General features: G+C 33.4%; 1 protein-coding gene across 4 annotated transcripts in view; it reads left to right on the forward strand.

Annotated features, from left to right (window-relative positions):
* The window catches only part of LOC123498881 (glutaminase liver isoform, mitochondrial-like), a 93,169-nt gene that overhangs the window by 28,397 nt on the left and 51,346 nt on the right, over positions 1–13,426 (forward strand). For 3 of the 4 annotated variants that reach the window (XM_045246393.1, XM_045246392.1, XM_045246395.1), the window contains exons 3-5: positions 2,624–2,711; positions 3,504–3,646; positions 6,115–6,222. In XM_045246393.1, the coding sequence (XP_045102328.1) occupies positions 2,624–2,711; positions 3,504–3,646; positions 6,115–6,222 (339 nt within the window). The remainder of the gene's footprint in view (positions 1–2,623; positions 2,712–3,503; positions 3,647–6,114; positions 6,223–13,426) is intronic. The other variant, XM_045246394.1, reaches the window with a different exon arrangement.

A 13,426-nucleotide genomic window follows, 5' to 3' on the forward strand; every position in this document is an offset into this window, starting at 1 on the left:
TTTTAATAATCTTCCTTTCTATGCAAGCATAAGACGTTTCTTGATCAAACTTCCTTTCTCCATTCTCTAATTTTCCCTTTCTCAGCGGTTGAAAGCTTGGCAGAGTTACTTTAATTAGTATTCAGGGAACGAAACTGGAGTTCATAATATTCTGTATCTCATGAAATTCCTAGCCATGATGCGAGTTATTAGCGAAGCAACCTATATTATTGTTTTTCTCCTCAGCTATTTTAACAGAATAAAGGACTTCGTGGAACTGAAAGAAAGACTTGACGGATTAGTTTAGTTAACACGCAAAGGATAGTGTGATGAAAATAAAGAGGAATTATTGTTCACATCAAAATCATTTATGATGAGGATTTTTTGCCTGGCTTGCCACACCAATGTTTATTCTCCATTATAGTCACATTTAAGCGGGGAACATTTACTCAGTGGACCAACTGACGTGCAATACAAACTTCGACATTTGTAATGGGAGGATAACAAATGACTGAATGGTTGACTGGTGTTACGATGCCGCAACAAGGAGGTCAGGTGAGGATAGGAAGAACAAAAGATGATTGTCTTGTATATCAAAGCAAGGACGACAGGAGCCTATGACACCCTGCCAAGATCTCCTAGCCAAACCTGCGTCTCTCTCTCTCGCCTCCTCGCTTGCTTTCCTCCGTGGGCGAAACTGCCCTCAATACGCCAGGGAACCAGGACCTGCTGGCGCCTGTCCTGACGATCTTTTCTTTGCAGCTGAACTTACTAGAGCGAATTGTTTTATGTTCCGGAAACACGTTTAAGTTCCGCTGCTGGCCAGGTGGCAGCGATTGTGTTCATCTACGTTGTATCTGGTATTCACCCATTAGAGAACAAGTACGATACTTAAATTGAAGAGTCGTGACCTTGTAAACCTAAAGCTCCCTCTTGGCAAGGTATAGGCAATGTATGTGGCTTCCTCTCTTGCTGTGAATCCATTTAGAGTGATGAAGGATAAACTGAAGTATTGCTAGTATCAAAACATGCATATACTGATTTTGATCACTTCACCTCTCACCTCATGTAAAGACTTGTCAGCCTCGTTTCTTTTTACGAAGCACAACTGACATGACTAACCCGTAGCTATGGATGGCTTGTAACGAATGTCTTGTTGCGTCATTCATTACACTCACAGATGCTGGCACTACCAGTTAATTTATATCAGTATACAACAAACACACAAGCATTGTTATGATGCTCTCCAGTGGGCACAGTTTCTATGGTGGCCATACATATGTATGGTGAAATAGCGTAAGGTAATCGTGGAGAACAGAAACTGACTGGCTTGTCTGATGGCGTGATGAAAAGAGAGAAGCAACTCAACTTCCTCTCCATCTCTGGAGCTGATGACGTCATAAACAACTTCATAGGTTATTCATGTTCCTTGCATAATACTCTTCCTCCCCCTCTTCTTTTTTTCTAGTCTTTTTTTCCCCTATTATACTAGTCCATTGATTGACGTATATAGATGCAAGCATAAGAAGTGTGTATAGTTTGTTGTGATGCTGGTGATAAGAATAATGTTAAGTTTCTTTCACTTAGCCTGTCATGCTATAGACAAAATAATCCACTTTTTTTTTCCGTGACAAACAAAGTAACAGAAGTATTTTGATTATTTATTAAGGAATGGGACAACTTTCAGTATACGACACTGCACTCTTGTTTTCCTGCGTCAGGAGGTGTGGGTCGAGGCATAATTGGTGGACGGAACTCGTGCGGGGATAGGAATGTGTCAACTTTAGTAAGAGATCTCATCTCCAATTTCATCAAAAATAATACACTTTATTTAGCATTAAGTAATTCTGTAATATATTAGCATGGTTTAGCGCTCCTTTTATCAACATAGCGCTCTCTTTTTAGGGAAAATAATAATTGTAGGCTACCATCAGAGGAGGGTGTTTGGCAAGGGTGACTGTTTAAGAGTGGTTCGTGTGTAGTTGTGGCAGCGAGGCGGTGGACAGCATGAGCATTTGTGGCTCTGCTTGCAATATGTGCCAATGTAAATATGTTATAACGATTATGTTTGGACTGGACCTTGAATATTATTAGGAAGAGACAGCTGCGTGGAGCCATATGTGTGACACTGAAAGATCTTGCATGAGTATGCGACTCTGAGGGACGTGTTATGGGTATATTAATTTACTTTAGTATGTGCTGCATACGGCTCTTTCAAGATGGAATATCGAACGGAGTGAATTAGGAACTTCTTCAGTAAGAACGATTACTGAGAGAATAGGGAATGGAAACATACGTGCACAAATTTACATGTGCAAAAAATCTATTTAAATTCATTTTCTTTCTTAAAAACTTCATACAGCAGATTACAGAGTGAAGGACATTTAACTTTGATTTAAAGTATACTTTTCCCTGAGTGTGGCATTCGCGGTCAGAAAGGCTCAAGGGATCAACCTTACTATTTAAATAGTGCAGTCAAGGAGTAACCTGGAATAGATGATGTGATATTCCAGTAACAATGCTTGATTTCCCAGTGAAAGCAAAAAAAAAAAAAAAAAAGTTTCTCAGAAAGTACCTATATCATCTCATACGATAATTTAAGGGATTATCGTGTTCATTGACAAAAATTGGTGCGTGTTTGCAGGGTGCCGCCCGTCAACATGGAGGACCAGCTCTTCGATATGTTCAAGGACGAAACCGACAGCACCGTCCACATGGGAAAGTTCCTAGCGGTAAGTAACCACCACATCATTGTAGGGATCAACCCTCAATTCACCTGCTCTACGTTGGAAGAACAATAGGTAGGATAGAGTTCATTTTACATGTACCTACTTAAGTTACACGGTATATATTCACTATCGCGTGCATTGTTATTTGCTACACTGTAGGTACAGTTACTACAGTGCATATATGAAGTGACATTATGTTTGGCAGTCGATAGGTGAGCTTCAGTAGCAGGGATGTGCCCTAATAAAACGATAAGTTGCTGCCTACCTACAAACTTATATATATATATATATATATATATATATATATATATATATATATATATATATATATATATATATATATATATATATATATATATATATAGATTGTATGAAACATCCACGTGAGAGATGCGGCATTCCCTCCTTACAACGCATGAACAGTGATAGAGATCATAAAAAGCAAGTATACAAGAATATCATGATATCATTTTGGAGAAAAGACCCATTTAATAGAAAAACATCATCTTTAGCAGCAACAACAGAACAAAATAGGGGTGATGTTTTCTCTATATAGGGTCTTTGGTGCTGTTGCAAAGGCATTACTCCGAAACAGTGAGCTGAACGAAAGAGCACGCTGTGCGGCAGCAGTCGCAGGTTCACAGCACTGCGGCTACATGTGCGCGTGACGCGTAGTTCAGCTGTATGTAGCAGCAGTACGGGCCCGGTGAGGTGGTATTTGCTGTAAGCTTATGGTTCACAGTGCAAGGAGACACACTACCCATCACCCCTCTGTCATGACCCCTTCTGGTGCAGGCCTTGTCGGAGACCGGGCTGAGGAAGACGGATCCTCGCCTGAAGGAGTTAAGAAACAACCTGATGGAGGTACACACCAGCATGGACGACCCCCGCCACTCCCCGCCTTCCTCATCCGTGCTGGACAGAGCTACCTTCAAGAGGTGAGACATTACCACTGGCCTTATTAGTCTCCGCACACTGTTAATCCCACCATGCGGTACAATGAGTAGATGTAGTTAAGTTGAAGGAAGAGGCATATGATGAAGGCATTAGGCATACACTAAAACAGTTGTGAGGCAGGACACCGGATGGTGTTCCAAGATGAAGGATCTCATGAGTGGAAGAGAGGTGTTGCAATTTTTGCGCTTTTGGCAGGACGCGGAATTATAAAGTTGGCCGTAGTACTAGTAGCGCATGTCATAGTCTTTAATACATAAACACAAGTGGTACTATTTTGAAATTGTACATCATACTTTACATGGTGAACGTAAGTTTTGTATACATTATATGGTTGTCCGTATATTAGCTTTTTATGGAATATGTAGAGGACACGTGCTTACAATCATCACATGAAACTTCATTCCACATTCAAATGTAACAACCAAAGCACTGAACCGTCACTACCACCGTGTGTACGTTGAGAGCACAGTTGTGAGAATTAATGTAGGTACTCCTGAATTATTGAAAACACAAACTTAAGGATGTTTTTGGGGGTATAAGGTTTGGCAGAAGATAGCAAGGTTATGTGAATGGGCAGCAACCCAGAGTGTACTTGCCAACTAAAGCTTTGCCACACAAACCTGTAAATAGGAAAAGCTACCAAACATGTGACAGCAACAGTTTGGTCACAGAGTTGATTACTTTCATAGCTCCAAAAATCCACATCATTGTCCATTTTAAGCTGAACAGTCAAATTTAAGGACATCACAATTAATATTTTATTAATGAGAGCAAGTATTTTCTGTTTTGAAAGTTCAGTGAATCCATTGGAATTATTCACTTTGTTAGTTCTGTGTGTTTATTTCACTTATGCCTATCATTATTGCATATTCTTAAGGACATCTTATTTGCAAATATTTTACTGTTACATTAAGGTTGCTATAGAAAGGCTAGATGTGACTGCCTATATATATATATAAGTATATTAGTGTGGGCAGTTTGATGCATTGTAAAGTTTTGTGAAAATGAAGACTAATATGAAAAGATTAAGATCTTGTACTAATGGTAAGCAAATGATCATCAGGGACTTGCTGAACCATAGCAAATAGCAGTGCTAACTCTGCAGTGAGTCATTTAGTGTGTAATAAGTTTTTAGGTATTTTCTAGATTTTCAGCATTAGTCACCTACATAATAATTTACTTCCCTTCTATAGAATGAAGATTTATGTCAAAACCTCCTGTAGAAGGCCATGGTATTAATAACATTATTAGATGAGGACAGAGGCAGTGCATGCTTCTGGGTCACAGTGCCACAAGCATGAGTTCCTGTAGAGTGAGTGTGTGTGTGCAACAACATGTACATATGCATGCCCAGTCTCCTGCTGTGGTTTAGTTCCATTAGGACTTTGAGTGCCCATATTAGCTTCAGAAATTTTAGAATGCATCTTTTTTTTTTTTTTTTTTTTTTTTTTTTTTTTTATTTATTTTTTTTTTTAGAGAGTGGGAGAAAACACCATACAGGACTCCTTGCAATAGATTTGTTCAAAATTTCAATTGTGGCATCCTCATGTTTTTGCTTTTGGCAATTACATAGTTTAAATATCAGTTGTTTTGTACCTAAATACTAACATTGCTTTAGTTCTAAAGCTTTGCATAACAGTGGCTTTAATCCTTCCTCCTCATTATTATTATTATTATTATTTTTGTTACTAATTAGTTTTATTATTTATTTTCATTCATTCATGTTTTTTTTTATTATTATTATTATTGTTATTATTATTATTATTATTATTATTATTATTATTATTATTATTATTATCATCATTATTATCATTATTATTATCATTATTATTATTATTATTATCATTATTATTTTTATACTATGACAGACTATATGATTTTGATTTTGATTAATTTTATGTAGTAGTGGCCTTCTCTGAGGATGGGCCAATCCACATTAAGAGTGGTAGGAAGGAATTGGGTGTTAGGAATGTCATATATTGGTCAGTCAGGTTATAATGATTACATTCCTGTCTCCTTGGATACTATGACAACTGAATATTTCTTAAATTTATAAGTACACTTAGCTTAATGTACAGTAAGATATTCACTTGTAATTCACTTTAGTGAACAGTTACTGTTATTCTTTTGGTATACTACCTAATTTAAATGAGAAAATGTTTTATGTTTTAACATGTCAATATTAAATTTTGTATGCAATCAAAATTATGATTTGGAAAAAAATGTTTTTAGACAGAACTTTGATACTGGGAAACAGTTATGTTGTACATACATGACCTGACAGCAGTGATCATACAGTATACTAATAAATTCTTAGATTAGAATTTTCAGTTACAGTTCTTATAAAGGAAACCAAAGCTTCATGTGTGTGTTTGTATGTGTATAAGAGTGGCAGAGAAGGATTTGTACAACAGTGGTCTAAAGTGTCAGATTGTGTTGTAACAAACAGGGACCGGCACGGTCGTTCCCAGAGTCCCTCAGTGAATGGATCACCTCGACGCTCACTGCCCATCATCTCACCAACCTCAAGATGGCTCGACAGACAACAGTTCAAGAAGTATGCACTAGACTGCCAACAGGGGTCTCACTTTGGCACCTGCAATGCTTGTTTCCATACACTTGCTGCATGAGACTCTTTAGCAGCAGCATACACATACATTAAGTAGAATTGAGTATAGTTTAATCAAGACATTTGAAACAACTACATCGGACACCATACTCCCATGCACTGGAACTGGAAAGTTTTATAACAACCTGTTAAGATTTAAAGTACATACCTTGTCCTATCTTTGGAGAAATACCACTGCCTCATTATTTATGCAAACCTAAAACTTCAAATAACTGAAGTATATTTGCATGTAGGAGGCATTAAAGATATCACATATGAACATATTATATGCAAATTCAACTTCCTCTCCATATGCAAATGACTCTAACTCACAGTGTATGCAATATTTGCTGCTTGTACTAATTATTACAGTACCTCCTGTCTCTATCTTATGTTTGATCTGCTTGGCTTATCCTATGGCATTAACTACTGTGTACAGTTAAAATGCTTCCCAGCTTCACAATGCTTAATCAGTTCTAGATTTTGTTCCATGGGTTTCATAATAAGATAAAACTGTAGAGGGTGATGGTATATAAAACACTAATCATAAAAACATTCAATGTATATTTAGCAATGTACTTGAAGAATCATATCAGTAGAAGAAAAGCATAATTAAGACTTCAGATATCACTGTTTTCCCTGTCATTTCATTTACATAATAAATTGATGACCACCGTGAAGGGGCTAGAGGAAACAAGGCGAGGCTCCCTTATGAACAATTCACACTCGGAATGACATCCACAAACATATCCCCATTTTTTCACATCCAGACCTCAAGGAAGGAGAGGACCAGCGCTCAGTAACCACATTTGGATCTGAAAGCAGAGCAGGAACTGTTGTATTACCTCCTTTACCTACACCTGATCTGATGCAATGTAGAAGAACTCTGTTAAGGCCATATCTATGTCAATGTTTGTGCAGTACAGTCATACATGTTCTCATCACATAATTATCATGCAAAATATATGTAGAAGATACACATACTAGAACATTCTAAATAAAATAGAAGAGTATTATTGAAATATGGGAAAGTTAGTGTCATATTTGAAGGGTAGCTAGTAGTTATAATTATACATTAAGTATGAGGGTCTTAGAGAGGAAAGTGAAATATTACATGGTGTGAGGGATTGAAAGGAGTGTAAAAATGAGCTTTAGGTAGCCTCAGAGAGGTCACAAAGCTAGAAAATGAAGAGGAAAGGCAGCAGGTGTACACCTGTGAGATGTAAAATCCAGGTGATTATAGATGTGCCATTCATAGATATAAGATTGTAAATGGGAGGGAGTTATTCTGTAATTAGGGAGACTTAAGGAAAAGATAAGCACATGTAAGTAATACATTTCCATGAATCACTTTTAAAAACAGTGATTGGACTGAAATATCAGGCTGTCTATAAATACAATGTCTATTCCAGTAATTAGTTAATCTTATTTTCTTGTGATTACTGATAACTTGAATCTAGAAGTTAAGAAATGAGTGTAGACAAAATGAAGGTTACCAGGAAAATGGACAATGGTCCATTATCAAATAGCATTTTTTGAGTTTGTGTTGATTGAAGGTGGATTATGGTGGTGATTCTATCTTGTGCTGCTTTTATTTAGCAAGTGGGTGTATGAAAGGTGCAGTTGTATGGAGCTTAGCTTAAGTAGTGTATCTGTGTAGCAAGTGTTAAGAGTTCAAGGAATAGAAAGACACTTATGTTGTTTCTGTAGTTAGTAAACTGTATGCTGTGTATGTGAGAAGTGAAGTGTGACACAGTATGATAATAAAGCTTGTGTTGTAAAAGATACTAAGAGGGGAAATTGGTAGGTAATGAAGTGAGTCTAGTCTGCTTTGAGAAATGACTTCAAAATCTGAATAAGAAAGAAGACTGATTCATCGATGTGGTGTAATTATTAAAAATGGTGTTGGTTTAGCCATGAGAGAGGATAAGAATGACTGTGAAGTTTGTTCAGTACTTTGAGGCAAGATAAATTTTTATCTATAATATCTAACTAGGAAAAAATTGTTTTTGAGGAGATCTAAAAACCTGAAAATCAAGTTGTACGTACATAGTGAAGTATTGTGGCAAGCTACGTCAGATAACAGACACAGATCCGTGTAGTGTTAAGCTTTGATATAGGCTGATGAGAGTGATGGTGTTCATCCTTAGGTTTTCCTCATTTACCTTATCATTGACCAATATTGCTTCACAATTTTCACATCATCTTAAGAATTTCCTCTCATTAATACTTTAGCATATGTCTTAGGCTTTGTTGTTTGTTAATTCATCAATTGCATGCATTTTGTTTTTTGCCTTAAAGAATCTGTGCTGTGTGCTTTTCTATAAAAAAAAAAGCTTGTGAAAAATTTATCTTTTCTTGTTTAAATTAGGAGACATTGAATACAATAGTATAGAATGTAGCAACATGAAAATGTATTTAAAGACATATGTGTGATAAGATGTATGTAAGTACTTAATGACATTTATACACAGAAGTGTTTGAGAGAGAGAGAGTGTCCAATATTACAAGAAAAACAAGTGAAAGAAGAATTATTTTAATTTATTTTTGAAACTTGTTATATCAAAGCTTTTAGATATTGGACAACTCCTTTAACCTTAACAAGAGCAGTCTTCCATGAAATCAGTTCATAGTACAGGAAACTTCAATGGAATACAAACATATTTAACAAAAGGTTGCTCTAAAGATTTTACGAATAAAATATTGATTTATTGAGGTAGTTAAGCTTGGTAGCAGAAACAACAACCTCATATAGACATGGGAAAAGTAACAAAAGAGGACATTCTGTTTGGAGTTACAGTGAAATCAATGATTATTTAACAATCCAAATATTGTTTCCTTTGGGTTTATGTAATAATCTGATTATACACATGTTTCACAAATTTTATAGATTTTAATAAATCATTGTAAGCTGTTATATATATATATATATATATATATATATATATATATATATATATATATATATATATATATATATATATATATATATATATATATATATATATATATATATATATATATATATATATATATATATATATATATATATATATATATATATATATATATATATATATATATATATATATATATATATATATATATATATATATATATATATATATATATATATATATATATATATATATATATATATATATATATCTCAAACAGAATTAGTGTATAGTAGGTGTTGATTTGACATGACATGATATTGATTCCTTGCTGTGGTAATATGGACCACCACATGGAAAGTGACTTGGAGTGATGTGCATACTGGCCACGGGTGTGAAGTCAAGACCTCAGCTGTCAGCCGAGTGTGCTAACCACTGTGCTACTAATCTTTATGTGTATGTTTATGGGCTAACTTATAAAGCTCCATATATTTTGTTTAATAACTAGTGAAGCACTGAATGTAAACTTGCAATTTTTGAATGGGAATTTGCTGATAGCCACCATTAAGCATGGAACTATCATGATTTTAAGACATTCTAATATGAGTGATACTTTCCCCATATTGCTGAATTTTAAGCATTTCCAGTATTTACATCAGTCATTTCCATAACCAGAAAATACTACACATCACAATTTAATTTCATTAGAATTATCACCTTTCTACTAGGTTTATTTTGCATCATTGTGGTTTATGAGCAGAAATCAAACCACATTAGGAAAAGGTGCATCCATTTTCTTATAAAAGGACATATGTATACTATATGGTGACAACAGAAATTAATTCAAGATATATGCTCCTCAAGTTATTAGAAGAGTGCAAAGGGATTTAATGGTGTCAAAAAAGTTTTACAAAATATATATATATATATATATATATATATATATATATATATATATATATATATATATGTATGTATGTATGTATGTATGTATATATATATATATATATATATATATATATATATATATATATATATATATATATATATATATATATATATATATTGGTAAGAGGTCATTCTGAATGCATGTTTTGTTAAAGACAGCACCATCAAGAAGCACCATTTCACCAGCCACACAGACACTGCTTTCAACTGCAAGAAAATAGAGGAAACACAGTCATCCTACATAAAGAACCATGCAAAGCCTGCTTACAGATGACAGAAGCAGTTCACATTCATACCAAGACTCCCAGGATCAACATCCAGTTAATTCCTAAGTCTTCCCTACTGTCCTCAAGGAGACAGAATGACATGTGCTGATTGGCTGACACGGCTCACCAGCCAGCCACTCGCACACCACACAAATATATACCAGCACACTTCACACCATGGTTCAATTCTTTCCTGAAGATGGTCGGAGAAGGCCGAAAGGTACCTTGAAAGAAAACTGACAAGCACACCAGCCAATCAAGAAATAGAATATGGACCTTGGAAATCTTTAAAGATATCTTAATGAGAATATCCGTTTACTAGTAAGAAGCATTGAAAAACATCCTATAAAGTAAGCAATGCAGTTACTGCTGTAGACTTATATAATTATACAGTATGTATGTATATATATATATATATATATATATATATATATATATATATATATATATATATATATATATATATATATATATATATATATATATATATATATATATATATATATATATATATATATATATATATATATATATATATATATATATATATATATATATATATATATATATATATATATATATATATATATATATATATATATATATATATATATATATATATATATATATATATATATATATATATATATATATATATATATATATATATATATATATATATATATATATATATATATATATATATATATATATATATATATATATATATATATATATATATATATATATATATATATATATATATATATATATATATATATATATATATATATATATATATATATATATATATATATATATATATATATATATATATATATATATATATATATATATATATATATATATATATATATATATATATATATATATATATATATATATATATATATATATATATATATATATATCTCAGTAAGAATGTAAACTAATCTGGCTTTATTCTTTGGATATATATATATATATATATATATATATATATATATATATATATATATATATATATATATATATATATATATATATATATATATATATATATATATATATATATATATATATATATATATATATATATATATATATATATATATATATATATATATAGTATCCAAAGAATAAAGCCAGATTAGTTCACATCCTTACTGGAGATTAATTCTCATTAATAATTATTCATTCACTTATTTGTAAATTGGAAATTATATTTAAACAATATATTTGCTTTGATCCCAGAGAGGAACTGACATGTAGGAAGCACCACTAGTGGATGGAAAAGCTAACATGTTTGTGTATTCTTCCTGATCTTGAGGTCAGCCAAATGAGATTGACCATTGATAGTAGAGAAAATCAAATTTACCCTTACTGCCATTAACCCACAGTGTGTTATGGAAGTCATGAGAAATAAGACAAATATTTGACAAAGCTATGAGCTGTATATTATAATGAGAATCTGAGCAGGTGTATGTGTGCATGTTTGCAGGGATCACACTGATCATGTGGTGTCATTCAATACCCTCACATTTAAAGTGTAAAACTCATATTGGTTTAATCTTTGGGTCAGGTTGTGACCTTTAATTCTACAGATTATCTTCTTGGTCAAGGAGGACAATATCTCTACTCATTGTTAAAACCTTTGCTTCCCAGCAGAGCATGAACCACAGACTGCCAAGTTCTAGTGACCAGAGCTGCAAGATTCCCAAATTTGATTTTGGGAACTGATGACTATTATGGTTGCAATGTGTAAGGCACTGCCCTTCCCTTCTTTTGGTCTATCATGGACTTGTTTTGTCTTCAGATGCATTTCTCAAAAATATTTCTACATAAGACATGAGGGAACATTATGCTGGTGGCAGTAATATAGTGAATACACCATGAAAACAGGTTTTCTGAGCAGGCTACCCATTCTCATTTGTGGGGAGGGATACAGATAAACAGTGCCAGCTCATCCATATTATCTGCCATTTGATTCCACCAAACAAAGGCAAAGATATCATCGTCAACTGATAATGAAGTCATTTTACTTGATAGATTTCACCCAGAAAAAAAAAAGACAATACATAAAGTACAGCATATAGACTTCACCCAGAAAAAAAAAAAATACATAAAGTACAGCATATACAGTACAATTACAAGAGAGAAAAGTTAGCTAAAATATCACCATCTTTTTAGTCTTGAAACTTAATCTCCATAATCAAATTCTTTTCTTATTTCAGTCTACTGTTTATCAATTACATCTCTGTTGGCATGTTTTTGTACTTTTTATCACATTACTGATCTTTCAAAGATTTTCATGTTTAGGAGTTCAATGTCCATCTTCATGTCTGCCTGAATGGATTAGCTGCAAGAATTACCTCAAGAAGAGAAAAAATGAGTTGATGCTGGCTACAGCTGTCATCACTTTCAAGTCTGTTTTTTACTCTCTGGGTATATGTTTATTTTATATGGCTTATTCTTGGTGACAGACGTAGAAAACTTGCTTTCTCTGTGTTTTTAAGGACCCTTATTAAGTAATATACACAGTGTAATAATGTGACATGTTTTTGTTTATGTGATCCATATTGGCATCTCCTCATGCTTTTCTTAAAGAAACTTGGTGTATATGAAAATGGGAGTGTGCAGCAATGTGTTCATTCTGTAGGGAGGATTGAAACACCAGAGTATATCTAAATAAAGAAAAGAGAATCAGTGGGACAACAAAGTGCTGCTATAGTGAACTAAGAAACAATTGGTGTGTGGGTGCGTGCGTGCGTGTACACACGCATTTGACTATAGTTGTATTTACCTAGTTATTACATATGGGAGAGGAGCTAAGCTCATACTGTCCCATCTTCTTAACTGTTTCTATCCTATTTTTCCTTAAAATCATGAATATTTCTAGCACACGCTACCTCTCCTTCCAGTCCATTTCATGCCTCAATATTCTATAGGGGAAGATAAACTTCTTTATGTCCCTTTTGTATGTTGTTGCTTTTAGTGTCCTTCCATGCTGTGTTGTTTCTCTTTCATTTAACACTAGTAGAT

The sequence above is a fragment of the Portunus trituberculatus genome, chromosome 48, assembly GCF_017591435.1.
Source record: "Portunus trituberculatus isolate SZX2019 chromosome 48, ASM1759143v1, whole genome shotgun sequence".
In the NCBI taxonomy this organism is placed as follows: domain Eukaryota; kingdom Metazoa; phylum Arthropoda; class Malacostraca; order Decapoda; family Portunidae; genus Portunus; species Portunus trituberculatus.